Raw genomic sequence first — 19,729 nt, forward strand, 5'->3', positions numbered from 1 at the left:
CGCGGGAGCGTCGGCTGGGCTTGGTATGGGCCTCACCTGGACAGCGAAAAGGTGCATACGGGGTGGGCTATATGACCTTGCTGGACCCCGGGCCGAAATTCAGACAGGTTCACGAGAGAGCGGAGAATGGCATTGAGACTCGAGAGGAACGGAAGAAATTTCAGGCCCCGCATTTCGGAAGGACCAAAGGAATCACGTCCGGAAAAAAAAGGGGAATAAGCCGAGTTCCGTTTCGGGGGAAAGGAAGCTATTGATGTGCAAAACACACAAAATAGAACATCAGCTCTGAAAACTCAAAGAAGAATCTTTGCTCGCTCTCCCTCTCACCTCTGCTTGCTCAGTTGCTCACGTTCCTATTTCCTTGGCCCCTCTAAGCCATGTCTTAGCTTGAGCCATATAGATAATTCAAATATTTGTATATCTTTGACCATTGATTTCAAAAAATTTATGTTTGGACTCTGGACTTTTTGGTCTGAATTCAATCATAGAGAAAAAAACACTTTGTTTGATGGACTTTGGACTTAATCCCCTTGTTGCTATAGACCTTTTCCTTCTATTTTTATAAAGGATTAAGCTATCCTATTTACATGCTATGGACCATGGTTACCCAACCATTATGTTGTGCACATTGTTCACCTTGTAACATGCTTATCTTACAAGAGCCTAAACTACCAACCATGTAAACTTTACAATGGCTAGCGCCCTGACTCTAAGCCCATAGCGATTTTCTTTGCAATGCTGAAGGACTCTGTAGTAACTGCCGAGCTGACCATAGAGGGAGGCTCTCCAAGCAAGCTGTCCAACTCTTCAGAATTCTCATGTGCCCATGGGTGTTGAATGACCTTCCTTAACCTATCAAGCTTATCTGCCACCTCCTTCATTGATGGCCTATTCAAACCACTCATCTCCAAGCACCGCCACGCTAACTTTGCAATCTCCTCGAGATAGTCCATGTTGCCATTGTTCTTGATTTGATCATCCAGGATATTCTCAAGCTTGTTTTCCTTCATCGCATATAGAAACCTCATCGATAGGCTCTTCTCATGCTCAGGCCCTTCAAGGTTGAATGCCTTCTTGCGTGTGAGCAACTCTAGGAGAACAACTCCAAAGCTATACACATCACTCTTGTCTGTCAATTGGCATGTTTGCATGTACTCCGGGTCCAGGTACCCACAAGTTCCTTGGACAAGTGTAACAAATTGTGATTTATCATTTGGTGCTAGGATGGATGCACCAAAGTCGGAGACTTTTGCTGTGTAGTCACCATCCAGGAGGATGTTGGTCGATTTGACATCACCATGGATGATTGGTGGAGATGCACATGAATGGAGGTAAGCTAAGGCCTCTGCAGACTCATAGGCAATCCTCAAGCGAGTGCCCAAGGAGATGTGTTTGCCATGGTTTCCATGGATGAGATCGAACAGAGTACCATTTGGGATGAACTCGTATACTAGCATGGGCACTTCAACTTCAAGGCAGCAGCCGAGGATCTTGACAATGTTCTTGTGATTGATTTGGGATAGGATTAGCATTTCCTTGCCGAATTCTTTCCTTTGTTGCTCATCGATTGTCATACATCTCTTCACGGCTACTTCAGCATCGCTCTTCAAAACTCCCTTATAGACTTTTCCATGGCCTCCATGACCAATGACATGCTGTTCATCAAACCTGTTTGTGGCTTGTTGTAGTTCTTCTTCGGAGAAGATTTTGAATGCTACACCCTGTTGTGATTTCATCTCCTCAAATAGCAGCAGACCACCATGTTGTCGAAAATACATCTGTTTGATCCGGTGTAGCTTTCGCCTTTCTCGGATCAAATATGTACAAGTAATGGCAATCACAAGAACGACAAGTCCAACACTTCCACCTGCATAATTATTCAAAATGATCACTTTGGCTTACCCTTGGTCAGCAGTCAGCACTAAATAAAAATGCCAGATCCCATCAGAGGTGAACGCAGGGGACATAAAAAAAAGTGCATGCAAACTTCCTCGAAACCTACCAACAACTGGCTCCATCCAAACTGACTTCTGCTTTTTTACGCAAACGCCATTGATCAAACTTTTTCCCGGCGAGCATGAACAATCATAACCCCCCACTGTATTTTTGCATATTCCAGCGCAAGGGTAAGTAACCTTGTCCTGGCACTCATCAATGTCTGAAACCGCACCAAAATGCTTTGTAAAAATCTCTGCGTGAGCACTTGAAATAAAAGAACAACAACTGGATAATAAAAGAATAATAATGGAGCTGAAGTGGAACCTGTGCATCCGCCTGCGATGTATGGATTGCCTTTGAATCCCCTGGAGCACTTGCATAGATAGCCTGCATCATTCGTGATACACTTGCTATAGTTGCTAACACACGCGTAGGGCACATTCTTGTCAATTTTGGCAGCTTCACATGTCTTCTGCGTAATCCCCCATTCCATCACGACAGGAGACCTCGAGTCGTCTCTGTCGTAGAACACTGAAGAGGTGAGATAAGTGGTGCTGAAGCTGAAGGCTGCTCTCTCCATGACAGTCACATAATTGCAAGGGGTGTTCCTCCATTTCGCAGTCGTGTTGTATAACGAGTTGAAAAAGCCTTGGTAAACCCGCACGCCCTTCGGGAGGTCCGCCTGGCAGCACCCAGCACCAACAGTACCAGAGCATGAGCCGTTCTTGGCTGGTATGTTGACGTCGCATGTCGCCAAGCAGCCGATGATGTACTGCAAGTGTTGCACAGCGGTGCTATATGTCGATCAGCTTGCTGCGAGTTCATTCATAATTTCATATATATGTGGACAGGACCGGAGAGTGGCAGAACGTCATCAGCAATACTTACGGAGTCACTGAGCATGTAGGCGAAACTGTTACACCCGAGGACGATGATTTTGTTATCGTCTGCCGATAGCACATAGGGCGAGCCAGTGATGTTCATCCACGCGTAGTTGCCGTACAACATCCCGCTGGTGGTTTGGTTGTAGCACTCCCGAGAGATCCAAGTCTTGAGCCAGGCCTTGCCATCCTGCACCGAGAGCTTGATCACCTCCAGGTTATTGTGGAAGAGCTTGGTTGTGCGGCCGACGGTGGTGCAATTGAGCTGAAAGCCGGCGTGGATCGCACACTGCGGGTCTAAGCCGAACGGGTACGGGACGTCGATGTCCCCGCACCTTGCTGCGCAGCCAGGACCCCGTGCAGCCGGGACGTCGTCCGCCGCTGCAGCGGCGGCGGCGAGCATCCACACGGCCGGAAGGCCGAGCAGAAGCCGTGAGAACTTCACCATGTCTCTCATGATATGTGGAGTTTTTGTCTGGTTCTTTGGGTGGTTTGCGTGGTATCTGGTTGCTGATATTCTTGTTGGCATCAGTAGTCTGTCTATACTCTCTATCGATCCATGCATCTACATATAAAGAAGGTAGAGTGCTGTTAATATATCGTAGTATATTGATAGAAGACACAATGCAACTATGCAAGTTGTCAATGTGAACGCACGACATATTCCGAAGGATGGAGTGATGGACTGACCTGTTCTTTTTCGCAATTTTCATCTGGGGAATCGCAGTTGGTGAATTGACCACGTGTGGTCGTTGCGTGCATATGCATGCATCCTTCCGTTGCAGTATCGCTCTCAAGCGGCAATGATTACACGTTTTGACGTTTTGTAAACGCCGAACGAAGCATCACAAGAAGAACGCGAGGTGGTTAATGTTCTTCAGAAATCAGACCCGGTTATAAAAAAGGGCAGCCGCCTCGTGTTTTATTGTATTGTATGCCTGCTGTTATCTTGTCCCTCTACTGCCAAAGTTGTATCGACTTGACGAGTACATTAAGGCTTATTATCTGTTTTTGCAATAACATGAAAACTATCCAACAATTTTCTTGATTGCTATATATGTTCTGAAATTTGTTTGGAGATGGTCGTTCAAGTCGCTTATATATATATATATATATATATATATATATATATATATATATATATATATATATATATATATATATATATAAAAGGACATCCGTTCGTTTCGCTGAAAAAACAAGCTGAAATACTGTTCCGGCTGATTTGTTGTGAGAGAAAAATACGGTTACGGCTGAAAAAATAAACTGAAAAGTACGGATTATAAGACAAGCGAACGGAGACAGAAACGCCATTAGCAGTACTTATGGAGTCGCTGCGCATGGATCGCGCACTGCGGTCTAAGCCGAACTGGTACGGGACGTCGATGTCCCCGCACCTTGTTGCGCAGCCAGGACGTGGGTCCTCCGCGGCGGCGAGCACCCACACGGCCTGGCTGAGCAGAACAGGCCGTGAGAACTTCACCCATATCTCTGATGATACGTACTCCGTACTAGATTGTTGTGCTGATTGGCCCTTTGGGTGGTGCTTCGGGTGGTATCTTTGATTGTTGATTGATAGTATTGTTGTACGTTGGCAGTATATATATTTTTTTTGATTGGGTACAACATGACGTATATAACCCACACACTCCACACACACGCGTGCGCATCCGTACACATGTAAAAAAAAAAAAGAGATTGGAGGCTCTCTAGCCTCCGGTGCATGGAAAGTGTGCAACACCACCCGTGTACCTTAAAATTTTTGGAAAATTCCAGAAAAAGGCGCTGACACCAGGGGTAGCGTCCCACCACCACCAGATCACTGGCCCATTCACGGTAGTATAGATTTTTTAGAGGCTTGGTTGCAGCAAGTCCATAAAATTAAAAAACGGTAATGCTGCGGTTCGGGCCTCAAAAATTCCCACTCCGCCTTGTGCGCTTGCAGCAAGCTCCGCTCCCTGTCTGCCGCCAGCCAGCGTCGACCACCTCCGCTTTCCTCCGCCCTGGGGCCCTCGTCTGCCTCCATGATGCCAGGCTCTGCCGCTTGAGTCGTGTCTCCCGCCTGCCCCTTGCAGCCGGCGTCCTCTTCATCACCTCCTCATGCAGCCGGAGACAGTGAGGGCGTCGCTAAGATTGAAAGTGGACGGAAAAAATCATGTTCCGACTCGTTCCGTTTTTTATTTTGTTCCGTCCGTTTCTGTATTTGTGAGATCCCGTTTCGGAAACGGGAGAGGGGTTTTTCCGTCCGTTTCCATAGGATTCCGTTTTCATCTAGAATTGACTCGTATTTGTTTCGTTTTTCATCCCGTTTTCAATCTATGTGAGATATGTCTAGAAATTGATATGTTCATAAACCTACTAATCACCAATTATGCATGTAAACATGCTAAAAAATGGCATGCTTGTGAATATTGGATCGATAACTTCGTACGTGTATATTATTTTGTGACTTTGTTCATGTATACTCGAGAATATTTGATCAGTGTTATTCTAAATTAATTTTTCGGTTCTCCGTCCGTATTTGTCTGTTTCCGTATTTCCGTATATCCCCATTCGTTTTTATTTCTATTTTTTTTCCGAACCCGATCCTATTTCCGCTAAAAATATAGAAACAGAAATGAAAGAGGAGCTTTTCCACCCGCTTCCATCGGTTTTCATCCCAAGGCGTCGCGGCTGGGCCGTACTTCGTGCCCGCCTCGAGGCTCCTCGCGCCTCGGTGCCCCAGCGAAAGAAGCTCGTGGCGGCCAAGTTCGTGGTGCTCTTCGCTCCGCTGCTTCCCAGTCCCGATCTGCCCATCGAGACGGTTATCGAGTTCCTCAGCACACCTGACATGGTGGTCGCCGGGGATGAAAACTGGTACGGATATTTTCCGACCGTATTCGAAATCGAATCCGTTTAGAGGGGTTGAGATCTGTCCGTATCCGAGTCCGGATATCCAACATCCGATACCGTATCCAGTATCCGAATACTCAAATCGCATATTTATGATGTCGATATCCAATCGTATCCTATCCGACATAGTTGACACTATCCGTATTCGAATCCGGATCCGGACAGAAATATGAAAACAAATGTAATATCGGTGATATCCGTCCGTATCCGATCCGTTTTCATCCATTCGCCGCGCCTGGCATGTTGCAAGCGTTGTTTCATGTGTTTCAGAGGTATGTTGAAAGTGTTTCATATGGATGTTGCAAAAGTAGATCGGGATGTAGCATATGTTGCAATGGCTATACACGTATGTTACAGGCGTCTGTTCCAAATATTTCATGTGGTTTTTCAGACGTAACTTGCAAGCGTGTTTATCTGGATGTTGCATATATTTCACACAGTATGTTGGCAGTGTTTTCATCTGAATTTTGCATATGCTTGCAATAGCTTTCAAGTGTCTTTCATATAATTTTGCAAGTGTTTCAGATATATCACATCATCATCATCGTCGCACTATAAAAGGGTTATTCTATAACAACCGTTTGATCTAGACTCATACTATATAATTCCTCTGTCATCCATGATCTTACATGTAAGATACAAAACTCCTCCTAAACCAAGATTTCTTCTGGACCCTCTGATCTTAGAGATTCCTTGCCACCACACAACTAGATCACGTCACAACACGTCAGCCGCCGAGCAAGCCGTGTCTACAATGGACACTGGACCAAACTTCGCATGCGCACGTCCATGCACCGTATATAAACAATGACTAAGGAGGTGGTATACTCCAAATTCCAGTCGGAGTTGGCTCCACGTGTATACATATATCTCAGAGTACAGATCCATTTTTTTTTGCAGTAGTAATAAACCTTCGGTACAAGGGTTTGGTTCAGGACCCAGCGGCGCACGGTTTGGCTAGACAGGGCCGCATGTTGCACCCTCAAGGCCACATAGGTCTGCCCGTGTGCCAGCATGCTGTCCAACGAGCAAAGCTTTGTGTATAAAAATACAAAACCAAACAGCGAAAAGAGAAAAAAAAACAAAAATATCCCACTACTTTACTAGTCTTGACGAAGACTAATCTATACCTATATCTATACCTTAGGACGAAGAGACAAAATTTATGCCACCTCTAAATTTTCGTCCAGACTAATCACCGCTTTCGTGTCCGTGTCTTTTTTTCGTTTTCGTCCCTATTCCTTCTCCCGCTGCTTTCTCTTTATTTCTTCTCCCGCTCGTAGGTTGGTCCCATATGTGGTCTCAAGAAAAGTGCTGTCCCACCTCCGGGTGATGTCCAGTGACTTTCCTTTGTCGTGATGCCCTTTTTGCGTTTTTAGTTTTAGTTTTTTATTTCTCGATGAAACAACTTTGGTGTCTCTTATAAAGACAAAAAAACTAATAAATACAAGGGGTCTTCGAAGTTTTGACCCTTCCTTAATAAACAAATAACTTTATTGCTACCGCCCTGTTGGCTTAAGCTTATGCAGAACTACTTTTTAGGTATGGAACAATATTTTTCTCTCATAATATTTCAGCATAAGCCAAATTTCAGCATCAGCGAAAAGAAGAATAAATTATTATTATGATATGAATAATTAGCTGATGGCCCAAATAATCAAACCAAAAATTAAAATCTTGAGCACTTTGTCTCCTAATCTAATCAAAAGAAATGTTTCTCTAATATGTTCGCATATATCGGTGCAAATCTCTAAGCTATCCGAATATACCGGTGGAACTTTCAACAAGGGATGCCATGTGGGAAACCGATTTTTAATAAGATATTAAAATTACATAGCTATATATACCTAATATTAAAGAGACAAATTAAGAGGTCGCGACCGCTGCAATTGTGTAACAAGATGAAGCGAATAGGATTTGATAGTTTTTTACACCCGTTGCAACGCACGTGCATGTTTACTAGTATTGCAAATATTTCACATGTATGTTGTAAAAGTAGATCTGGTGGTGCACATGTTGCAACAGGACCCATCTGCTACGGCTGCTGGGGCGCCACTGAGCGGGCACAGATGGCGGAGGGGGCACGAGCGGTCCCGCACGCGGTCTGGCGGCGTGGGCCCTGTTTGGGGGCAGTGAAACGCAGGTGCGGGCGAGGGCGTGCAGGCGAGGGCGGGAAACAAAGTGTAGGCGAAGGGCGTCCATCCAGACATCCGAGCTCTAGCCGCGCCGGTAAAAAAAAATACAATCTCAAGTTTGTGTGGAAGTAAGTGAGGAGGACATGCCTACCATACCCAATTTTTTTTTTCGATCTTTCATTGTACAAGCTATCGATAATTAGTATCTCTAGTGCTGTCTGCTGTGCAAATCTCACGGTACAAGCTATCAATAATTAGTAGTCTTTGGTGCAGTGCAAATATTTGGTAAAAGCAACAATAATTGTGAGTTTGGACGCCAGGCAAAAAGTATCACATGACTATTGGCCCTGTTCGACAGGATTTATAGTTGCTGTGACTGATTTGTTGTTAGAGAAAAATACTATTTCATAACTGAAAAGGTAGAACTGATTCTAACTGATAAGTTCAAGATAAGCTCAAGTAGACTGGGCCATTGTTGACAGAAAAATAATTCTTGTAGTCCTCACATCACTAGCCCAGATTGAAATAATCCAAGACAATATAGCAGGGCACCCTAGAAAAGACTTACGACTATTAACAAACTAGGCAATAACAGCAGCCAGTTGTATTTTCAGGATGTCGATAGTATTCTCTATTCTGCATTAATCCACAGAGCAAGCACAGGCTTCACAGACTCTGCTCCAGAAAAAGGTAAAGTGCTCTAGAAACTGCAGTTTTTTTTACGAAGCTGTCAGCCTGTTCGGTTAGCTGGTTCGTATCGTTGCTGGTTCGTGAAGAAGTACTACTGGCTGATTTGTGTGAGAGAAAAATACTGTTTCAGCTGAAAATTTACGATCGTTTACTCACGAACAGGCTGTGTTTTATCAAGAGCAAAATTAGTAGAACAATTTCAAACAGGCCCCTTACTCCCATCCAGTAGGAAGCGGGCTACATTCGAGCCCAGCACCGACGGGCTTGACGCGCTTCCCATCCAGCCCGCTCAAAGCCCAACTGGCTCCAGTCGCCGGTTCTCCGAGACCCAACCCAGCTCCCTCCCAGCTTCCCCCCTCACCAAACCCGCATCCGCACTCTTCGCCGCGCCGCCGCTCCTAAACCTCAGAGGTTCAGACCGTCGGACGCAAGCCCCTCGTCTGTCGTCTCTCTCGCGCCACCGGCGCCTTTTCGCACGCCGCCACCGAGGGGGCGAAGGAGCGCGCACGCGTGCGACAGAGGGGTAAGATGGGAGGCGGGCGGAAGCGCGGGCGCACGCAGCGCCGCCACTTCAAGCAGGGCCGCGAGAACGTCTGGAAGCACAACCCTCAGCGTCCTCCCGCCGGCGAAGGAGGCGAGGGGCGGGAGGGCAATCCCTCGTGGCAGCCCTTCGCCACCGAGAACCCGGCCTTCGAGGACTACTACAAGGTATTGACGCTTGCTTCATATCACGCCCTGCTTCCTGTTGCGATCTATTGTCCCAAGCTGTCAATTGGTGCGTTGCTAGCTTGTGATGCTAGTCAGATGGTGGTGGGATACCTCGGGGTTGGTCTTCATGTAGGCTCTACCTATGACGATTTGTTGATGTGGTAGGGCCTGATGTGTTCATTTAAGCTATGATGAGATTGTTAGTCGCAGATATACGAGTCTACTGCAATTTGTAGTATTAAGCTCTTCTCTTACCGTATGCTCATGGTGAGATTCCTTAGCTTGTTGTAGATTTCTTGTAGAATTTTAGCTTTTCAGTTGGATGTATAATTTCGGAAACTTTGGATTGTGATTTTTGCTAATCCTGTTCAATTTGGCACATGCGTTTGTCTTGCAGGAGCAGCAAATTGTTCCTGAGGAAGAGTGGGATAGCTTCATGAGTATGCTCCGGAAGCCATTACCTGCCACTTTTAGGATTAATGCGAGGTAATGCTTCTCTCTCAAGTATGAAGGTGGATACATAAGTTTTGCTCTATTGTTTGTTAAGTTGTTTTGACTAAGCTGAATGAGAAAGCACTTTGCTTATGAACCAATAGTAGATACCACACTCTTGATTACTGTTGCATCGAAGTGTATGCATTGGGTATCGTACTGTCGGGTTCATAAATCCGGGGCCCCTCATGGATCGGCTTCCCAGCAAAGGCTCGGCCCAACAGACGACGTTGTGAACGACGTGCAACTCCTGCGCCGACCCAAAAACATAACAAGAGGACAGAAGGGTGAACTAGCCTCCGACCGGAAGGCCTGGCCAAGGAGGGACGGCCGCCTGCTTCCGACTCTGGCCCGCCTCTCCGACTGGAAGGCCTCGTTTCCGACTCCGGCCTGCCTCTCCGACCGGAAGGTCTGGCCGAGTAGGAACAACGCTCGCTTCCGACTCTGGCCCGCCTCTCCGACCGGAAGGCCTGGCAAAAAAGGAACGGCGCTCGCTTCCGACTCTGACCAGCGTCTCCGACCGGAGATGCACCGAACCTCTACTTACAACTCTTCTCCGACTGGCGCAGTCGGAGCCGACTGGGACCAACCGATCGGGGACGCTCGCTCGATAAGGACCCAGGGAACGGGCAGAGCAAGTAAAGCAGGACGCACAAAGTCAACCGCAATACCAAGGACCTGTACCATGTATACCTGCAAGGCAGGATCGACAGGACATGTCAGAAGGGTGCCCTGTAACCTTCCAGGCATGTCAGAACCCAAGCAGTGTTGTGGGCGCCGACATTTGCCCTACAATATTGTAGGCGCCCTCAAACTCCCATACCAGGCGAACATGGTAAAACTACATATGTGTCTCTAAGCATCAACAGTATGACAGGCACCGACATCTGCCATACCGGAAGAAGACGACGCAACCTCACACATGCATCTGACATCAACAGTATTGTAGGCGTCTACAATCGTCTTGTACCTGTACGACGTGGGCAACAAGACTAGTAGCATACGTACTCTCTCTCTTGTATGGCCGTCCCTTCATCTATAAAAGGGGACGCGCTCTCTCTGAATAGGGGAGATCGATCAACTCCGAGAGGATCAGTTCACTCACACACAACAACAGAACCACTTGGTTCAAACCTTGAGCACACGCTCAAACACTCAGCGCACGTAGCAGCTCCCGTCAATCTCGGTCCTTCAGACCAGAGTCCGACCAGACCTCTTGCACCATCCATCTTACTCCCTTCCGTTTGTAACCCCACAGCAAACTTCGAGCACCTGGGCTTAGGAATAAAGTCACCGATTGACTCAAACTGGACGTAGGGCACGTTGCCTGAACCAGTATAAACCCTGTGTCATTGAGTGCTAGGGCCACATCCGATCACAACGTACGGCAAAACTACAAATATTTACGTGTTGATCACTTTCTGCACCGACAGTTGGCGCCGTCCGTGGGGAAGACGCCGTACGTTCACACTTTTGGTCATCGGATGGCCCATCTTTCCGCCATCTTCCCCATGGTAGGCTCAAGCGATATGACTCGCTTCGGCTCGCTGGAGTTTCCCGCACTCCCACCTGTTGGGATGTGGGCTTCCTCCAGTCATCGAGCCGTCCCAGGCCTTCTTCTTCGGAAGCCTGGACTTCGTCGTCGACCGGCTCAGCGTGCTCCACCTCCGCGAGGAGGCACCCATCCCGGCGCCCGTCGGAGGGGCACCCTCCGTCGGCTCTGAGACACCCGACGACTTCAATGACGAGGTGCCTACGCTTCATTCCGAGCAAACGCTCTGCTCAAATCCCGCTGTGAGTAATGTACATGCTGTTATTTACTCGCTATTTACTATCTTCCCCTACGGCCTCGCGTCCCCCGCGGACGCGTACGCTCGGGAGCTCCAAAGGACGCTGGCGCCGCCCCCCTCTCACATCCGAATTCGTGGGAATGGCGAGCTATGCTCACAACACTTTCAACGAACTCCTAGATGACGAGGTTGAGAGCGACGGCTCCAGCACCGGTGACGTGGCACCTAGCCACCGTCTGTCTCGGGAGTGCGCTATGGCGGACGCTCCGAGACAGCCGCCGGTGGTAGCGGAGTCCTTGCAGACTTACACCCCTCCGGACCCTCGTGCGGGGGCCCTCGCGCTTGCACAAGAGCACGGCGAGGAACTACGACAACGGCAGCAGAACCAACCGCCACCTGCGCCGGCGCGCTCGGTGCACCACGCTGCTCCCCGTGCACTGTAACTCGGCGAGCGGTGCCCGAGGTCGCGCCCGCTAGGTCCAGCACAACATTATGGACGGGGGAACGATCCCCCACAATTCGCTCGGGCTGGCTAGAACATCGCCGCCGTGACAATGCTTCTGCGCGGCCTTCCCGAGCCGAACGACCCCTAGGAACAGACGATCCACCGGAACTTCCGGGCACTAGTGGAAACCGCCGCCGTTCAACAGGTGGAGAGCTCCGCATCGCGATACCGACTCGCGGCCTCTCTCCCCACCAGGGGAGTAGGGACGCACCAGACGAATCGCTTCATCCGCTCACCGCTACAGCCGCCGAGCGCGGCACAGGAGGCCGTTGCTGCGCCTCGGCCTGACCTGGCGCCTGCTCCGCACCTGCCGCTTATGCGCGAGCGGCTCGGGCCAAACCAAGACGCTCGTAGCGTCATCAGCAACAGGCGTCGTGCCCGGCTTGGATGACGTCCATCGGGCGGCCATGAGGGCAGGCGACACAACCCCGGCCGGACCATCGCGGGGAGCGGTGAAACACATCCCAGGCGTGGTCGCCGGCCGGACGACCGGAGTCGCATCCCGGATGACCCGGGACCACGGTCCTTTGGCCGACGCATCTAGAGAGCGTCGTTCCCACTGCGCTTCCGACAGCCCACCAAAATCGCCAAGTACACTGGGGAGACGAACCCCGGTATATGGCTCGAAGATTTCCGGCTCACCTGTCGAGCCGGAGGAGTGGATGATGACCACTTCATCATTCAGTACCTCTCCCATTTACGTAGGGGAACATGTTCGATCGTGGCTCGAATTCCTCCCGCACGACAGCATCCGCGACTGGGCGGACCTCAAGAGTGTCTTCGTCGGGAACTTCCAGGGGACGTATGTCCGCCCTGGAAACTCCTGGGACCTCAAGAGCTGCCAGCAGGAGCCCAACGAGTCCTTACGTGATTACATCCGCAGGTTCTCGAAGCGGTGCAACTTCCTTTACTGATGTCTTCGACGCGGACGTCATCAGCGCATTCCTCTCCGGGACAACCTATGAGTCCCTGATCCACAAGTTTGGCTGCCTGAAGCCCCGTACCACCCGCGACCTGCTCGACGTCGCCGCGAACCACGCCTCCAGCGAGGAGACGGTCGGAGCGGTCTTCAACGGAGGCCGGGACAAAGGCAAGTCCAAACGCGAGGATCAGGACGAGGGCCCCTCCACGCAGAGGGGCAAAAAGAACAAGAAAGATCGGCACCGACCGGACAACTCCTGCGTTGGTCGTCAGCGGCTGATCACACAGGCAAGCAGCCCCTAGCAGGGCCTCCCTGGCCACTTCGACGAGCTCATGGAGAGCCCGTGCACCAACCACGCCTACCCCGTCAAACACCTCTACAAGGACTGCGAGCTACTCAAGCGCTTTCTAGCGACAGGCCGGCGGGCCGAAGGAAGGAAAAGGCAAGGAGGCAGCAACCAAGAAAGGGGGTGTGGCGGGCATGGATCCGGACGACTGAAGGTCCCTATACGGCGACCGAGGTGATCCGACCGGGCGCCTACCGACTGAAGGACGACAATGGCGACGTTCTCACCAACACTTGGAACATCGAACAGTTACGTCGTTTCTTCCCTTAAAAATTCGGTCTTACCGTCTTTTCACTTAACGTTTGCTCCTATAAAGCACCCCGGCCTGAACACTTTTGGCCTAGGGTCGCTCGGGCGCTCCACGAGGGTGCGATGCCACCTCTTTTTTTTACTATCATATGATAAATACATTTTTTTCCCGAACGAAAGGATAGTCCGTTCCTTTAATTACCTTACGTAACTTTGCTTTAAATATTCCGACCGACCGCACCCCGTCTCTACCTACGGTTACAAGCAGCTGAGCCTCGCGGGCCACGCCCGGGCTCTTAAGGTTGCAGCCTACGGGACGAACGGGCAGGTGCGAAAAAGAAAGAATAAAAAACAAAGTTATGCTAAGGTAAAAATAAGAAACGGACGGGACAAGCTTCCCCGAACGAAGTAGTTCCATCACAAAAACAAACTGACTGTATTCATTAATACACTAAATGTTTACACAGGGGGCTCCCCCACGACATTATATTTACATTTGCTAAAGATTTCTACTCTGAAAACTTCTACTGCGGCTCCCCGGCGACATCGGCTACCGGCTCGACCGGCGAGGGTAGAGGCTGCTCGTCCTCCGGCTGGGCAACGTTTGGCTCGGTCGGAGGCGGGGCGACATCCGCTTCCGACCCAGGCTCTACTCCATTGGCAGGCTGGGCGACGTCCTCTTGACGTGCGCCTTCGGCCGTGTTCGCACGGCGAGCATCCATCACCCACTGCGCGGAGCTTGCTCGGCCACCAACTGTGCGTGTGGCAGCAAGCTCTCCCCGAGCGAGTGGATGTCCTCCGCGCTCCATCCGTCGGCGTACCCGCTGCAGATGGCGGCGAACTCCAGGTCTAGGGTGGTGCGTCACCACCGAAGTCAGCACCCCCGACGTCTCGTAGAACATCCTGTCGGTGATGAGGGCATGAACCTTATCCGGGACCTCCGTCAGTCGGATGGCGGGCGTGCTGGTGCTCGGCGCCGACCCTGAACACCTCCGAGACGACGACCTGGGCGACGTTGCGGAGCTGGTCAAGCTCTCCTTCGAGAGCACGTCGCTCTTCAAGGGACTTGGCCAGCGCCTCCGCGCTCCGACCCATCGTCGCCTTCACCAACTCCACCCTTCCGCCCAGCTTTGGAAGAAGGACGACAAGCTCAGAAGCAGGCTAAAGGAAAACACCAAGACACCAAAAGCAGAAAGGGTACGTACCAAGGTGGGTGTTCTCGAGGATGGAGAGTCCCTCCACCTGCCGAGACACCTGCTCGCGGAACCGGGCGTTCAACTCGTCAGTCCCATGCACCCGGCCCCGGAGCGCGAGCACTTCCTGGTCGACCTCCGATCGGGCCTTCCGCTCCGACTCCAGGGCCTTCCTCTCCGTCTCCAGGGTCTCCAGGGTACTTTGGAACGCCACCTCGGTCTCCGCCAGGGACTTTTGCAGCATCGCCTCGGTCTCCGCCTGGCGGACCTTCGCCGCCTCAAGCCCCTGCTCGGCGGCGGTCGCTCGCTCCGCCGCCCGCGCCCCGGTCACCTCTGCCGCCCGGTCTTAGGACTCACGGCGGGCGGACTCCAACTCGCGCTCGAGCTCGGCGACCCGGGCGTGCTCTATCCAGAGGAAACGAGACTTGCGGCTCGACATCTCCTCCAGACCCTGCAGAACAAGAAGCAAGCATGTTGAGGCAACCAACGAAACACCAAGGAGTCAAGGACGAACGCAGAAAACTCACCTCTGTGACACGAGGCAGGTCGACCGAGACCGCCTGCTGGACGGACTTAACCCGCTCCAGGGCCTCCTCCAGCTTCACCCTGGTTTGGACGAGATCGGACTCCATCGCAAGTCCTCCCCCCCCCAAGCACGTCTCAGAGCTGACACTCCTGATCATCCCGAAGGATGAACCGAACCTTCCTCGGGTCCTCGGGGCAGGGCCACACCAGGTCGGTGGCCCCCAGCCCGCTGGAAGGCCCAGCCGTCAACCGGACCACCGCCAGCTCTTGCGACGGCGATGATGGCTCCACCTCGTCACCTGCTTCACCGTCGGAGGGGATCTCCACCACCTCGATTTCACGGGCCACCGGCAGACGTTCCGGCTCCGGCTCGGCCGCATCTCCCCCCGGCACCTCCAGCTCCGACCGGGAGGGTGAGCCGTGCCGCAGCCGGTGGTGGAGGGGCCGCAAGGGTCACCTTCGACGCAGCCTCCGCCGCCGCCGGGATCGCCACCTCCCTCTTCTTCCACCGCAGCCGGTGGTGGAGGGGCCGCAAGGGTCACCTTCGACGCAGCCTCCGCCGCCGCCGGGATCGCCACCATCACCTTTGCCGTTGCCGCCGTACTAGCGACCGACTGGGAAGGTACCACCCCCGGAGGGGAAGGACGCGCCGCCACCACCCTACTCTCCCCGCCGCTCGCCACGGCGCGCTGCAGGGTGGGCCTCCAATCCTCCCGCACGGAAGTTGAGGCGATGCTTAGCCCCGTCAGCATCTGGCCGTAGTTGAAAAGGTACAGATCAGTCGCACTCTAAAAAACTCAACAGTGAGATCGAAAAGAAACAAAGAAGGCATACCGGGATGTAAGCGGTAGGGCTCTGAAGCCACGACCCGACGACAACGGTCCCGCCGGGCGAGGACCGCTCCTGGGCCGCGATCCACGCCCCCTCACTTCAACTGGGGGGGAGTCGACCCGACCGGCTCCTGCTCAGCCCGCGCGTCGCCACGACCGCCGGCAAGAGGCGCGCCGACCGAAGCAGCCTGCGGGGCGTCCCCCGGTTGCAAGTCGCGCGCCGGTGCTGGCCTCAAAGATGCGCGGGTACGAACCCGCTCCTCTGAACGCCTGGCTTGCTCCGCCGTGCCTGGAGCAGGTGGGGACAAGGCCGGCGACGCCTCCGAAGGGCGCGGTGACCGCATTGAAAGGTCCTAATATGGCTAGAGGGGGGAGGGTGAATAGCCTATTTAAAAATCTACAAATCAACTAGAGCAATTTGATTAGTATGATAAATAGCGAAATGCAAACTTGCTATAGCTTTATAAGTGTTGCAAGCCACCTATCCAACAATTCTAGTTGCAATGATTACTAGGCACACAACTTGCAATGTCACTACTCACTAAGAGCTCTCAATCTTGCTACTCTAAAGAGTTCCACTAGATGAACTTAAAATAACAAAACAAGCTCTCAATTCTAATTACACTAAAGAGCTTGCCACAACTAGTTTGCAAGAATATAAATGAGTGAGTATGGTGATTATACCGCCGTGTAGAGGAGTGAATCAATCATAAGATGAATACTAAATTAATCACCGGGAGAATACCAAAGGGCAAGAGACAACCAATTTTTCTCCTGAGGTTCACATGCTTTCCGGCACGCTAGTCCCCGTTGTGTCGACCAACACTTGGTGGTTCGGCGGCTAAGAGGTGTTACACGAACCTCGTCCACACAATTGGACATCGCAAGAACCTACCCACAAGTGAGGTGAAAGTGCATCTAGCCCTTTAGTGGGTTTTGGATGATTGAATGACAACGTGATTAAAGGACTAACCCGTTTGCTAAGTGTAGACAGGAAATTGATTATCTCACAGATACTTGATGAAATTGTATAAAGCCAAGAATTGATGTATTGTTGTATAAACAATCTAGTTCAAGCATAAGACAACAATGCAAATGGAATTCATGTGAAGGCTTATTTATTGTGGGATTTCAATGATCTATGTGAAAGCAAGCACGATAAAAGTTAATTAATGAGACATGAGGGATTGCATATGGAATGGTCTCATATTTGAAGCTTGCTAAATTGAAAAGAAAAAGACAACAATACAAATGAATGGATGATTCAACACAAGATGTGACTTGATGGCTTGAGATGGTGAAGATAGCAAGGAAAGGCTTTGAGGTACTAAGCAAGGGTGAAGGGCAAGCGACGGCTTGGCGGCCGAAGAACCTAGCTAGGGTGAAGAAGGAAGTACTTGCATTTAGTTGAGGTACTAATCAAGCTGCGATAGTCATATTGATGTGGAGGATCAAACCTATATTAGACAAAGCGTTGGAAGTGACTTGATGCATTTGGAGTTATTCATATTTAATGAATGGAATCAAGTCACATGCTCAAGATGGCTATGCTCAAGTGAAAAGATCAATATCAACATGATTGGCACCCTCACTTAATGAAGATTGGAAAACACGGCTTCGGTTCAAAGAGATCAACTCAAAAGGTTTAATTTCCTTATACTTTTAAATTTGAGTTAATAGGAATGCCGTACTATTAAGAGGGATGCAAGTTTAGGTGGTCTGAGGAAGATAGAGTGCTCAAGCATAATAACTAAATCAATAATGAGACACTCTAGCACTTCACGAGCACATAGAATAATTTTCTGTGACTGTCGGTGTCGGAAGTCCCGACGTAAGCCGGAACTCCCGACAGTCGGAAGTCATGACTCTTGCCGGAAGTGCTGACTCTCAGTCACAGCCTGCGCGGTGACTGTGGACGTCGGAAGTCCCAACGTGTGTCGGAACTCCCGACAGTCGGAAGTCCCGACGTGTGTCGGAAGTCCCGACAGTCAGAAGTCCCGGCCTCAGCGGTGTTGGCTGTTTGTTTAACTGTGCCCGTCGGAAGTCCCGACGTACGTCGGAAGTGATGACCGTCGGAAGTCCCGACGTACGTCGGAAGTGATGACCGTCGGAAGTCCCGACGTTTGTCAGAAGTTCCGACACTGACTTGCACACACGGACTTCTGACCTGTTGTGAACAGTGTTTTCTTCATACGTCGGAAGTCCCGAGATCTGCGTCGGAACTTCCGACGTAGATCTGAACGGTTTGATTTTCACTTGGGGTATAAATACCCCTCTCCTCACTTCTAACCGTTGCCCACTCATTTCATTGCGACAAACACTCGGCCAAACAGCCCCCAAGCATTCTAGGCTCCCCTCTCTTCACTCCCTTACTTCCAACTTCGATTCCCAAAGGGTTTGAGTGATTGGAGAGTGGATTGAGTGAGAAAAACACTTGGAGCAAGCTTGAGCACTTGATTTCTTCGTCAAGCCGGTTTGATTTGCATTTGTTACTCTTGGGGATTTTCCCCTAGCCGGCTAAGCGTCGCCCAAGAGCTTCCATCTTGTGGAAGAGCCTTGGGAAGTTTGTATTACCCTTGTTTTCTAGTGAAGAAACTCAAGTGACCTTTGTGGTATCCTTGAGTGAGGCAAGGAGGTGGAAGAGACTCCGACCTAAGTGGTCACCTCAACAACGAGGACGTAGGAGCTCCTTTGTGGGGCTGCCGAACCTCGGGATAAATCCTTGTCTCCCGCGTGCTTGTTGTTGTTGTGATTTGCTCGAAATTACTTGTTTGTGGTTGTCTTCCTCCCTCTAGCTATTTCTTAGGGTTTGGGCCTCGATCTACGGAGTGGTGGCTTATCAACGTCAAGAGAGTGACCCAACACCTTACCTTACCACTAGGAAGTGGGTTTGTAAGTTATCGGCATCACAAAGTTCATTTTAGCACTTGTAGTTCATTTCCCGTAGGGGTCGGAAGTGCTGACAGTTTGCGTTGGAAGTTCTGACCCAAGCTGTTGGGACTTCTGACACGTCGGAAGTTCTGACCCAAACGTCGGGACTTCTGACACGTCGGAAGTTCTGACCCAAACTGTCGGGACTTCCGACATTAACAGACTAGTGCATTTTGATTCAACTCTTTGGTTGCCGCTGTTTGGCTCCCTAGGTTTATCTAGTATCTTTTATACACTTTGTGGCTAACTTGTGAGGGGTTGTATTACTTTGATTTGGAGTTTCTATTTTGGAAACTCCTATTACTAATCGTTTCCGCATTTAAAGGTGTTGATTTTTTAGAAACGCCTATTCACCCCCCTCTAGGCGACATCCTAGATCCTTTCATGAGGTAACTCAATGACACGAGCAATCCACTAGGGTTACCTTTCGGCTCTCCGCCGGGGAAGGCACAAGACCCCTCACAATCACCACGATCGGAGCCGAAGACAATCGCCAACCTCCGCTCAACGATCCTCGTTGCTCCAAGCCGTCTAGGTGGCGACAACCACCAAGAGTAACAAGTGAATCCCGCAACGAAACACGAATGCCAAGTGCCACTAGATGCAATCACTCAAACAATGCGCTTAGATTCTCTCCCAATTTCACAATGATGATGAAACAAAGATGGAGATAAGTGGGAGGGCTTTGGCTAAGCTCACAAG

General features: G+C 50.6%; 1 protein-coding gene and 1 pseudogene across 2 annotated transcripts; one reads left to right on the forward strand and one right to left on the reverse strand.

Moving 5' to 3' along the window:
- Nucleotides 1-552: 552 nt before the first annotated feature.
- Nucleotides 553-3,287, reverse strand: LOC136551975 (putative wall-associated receptor kinase-like 16). 2 transcript variants are annotated; one of them, XM_066543502.1, is made up of 4 exons: nt 2,827-3,287; nt 2,263-2,710; nt 2,003-2,158; nt 553-1,867 (listed from the first exon to the last, which is right to left on the reverse strand). In XM_066543502.1, exons 1-4 carry the CDS (start codon nt 3,274-3,276, stop codon nt 696-698), a joined length of 2,226 nt encoding a protein of 741 aa, XP_066399599.1. In that variant the 5' UTR covers nt 3,277-3,287; the 3' UTR covers nt 553-695. The 2 variants fall into 2 exon arrangements, with proteins under 2 accessions (XP_066399599.1, XP_066399600.1); XM_066543503.1 differs by having other exon boundaries at nt 2,263-2,732; nt 2,827-3,024.
- A 5,608-nt stretch (nt 3,288-8,895) lies between these two features.
- LOC136549928 (uncharacterized) overlaps nt 8,896-19,729 on the forward strand; it is a 32,892-nt pseudogene continuing 22,058 nt past the window's right edge.

Source organism: Miscanthus floridulus, chromosome 4, assembly GCF_019320115.1.
Source record: "Miscanthus floridulus cultivar M001 chromosome 4, ASM1932011v1, whole genome shotgun sequence".
Lineage (NCBI taxonomy): Eukaryota > Viridiplantae > Streptophyta > Magnoliopsida > Poales > Poaceae > Miscanthus > Miscanthus floridulus.

What these genes read in the sequence shown, in the direction of transcription:
- LOC136551975 (XM_066543502.1), bottom strand. Translation starts at nt 3,276, where the DNA reads ATGAGAGACATGGTGAAGTTCTCACGGCTTCTGCTCGGCCTTCCGGCC. An exon ending in CATCGCAGGCGGATGCACAG is followed by an intron (nt 2,159 to 2,262) that starts GTTCCACTTCAG and finishes GTGCGGTTTCAG; the next exon opens with ACATTGATGAGTGCCAGGAC. An exon ending in TTGGATGGAGCCAGTTGTTG is followed by an intron (nt 1,868 to 2,002) that starts GTAGGTTTCGAG and finishes ATAATTATGCAG; the next exon opens with GTGGAAGTGTTGGACTTGTC.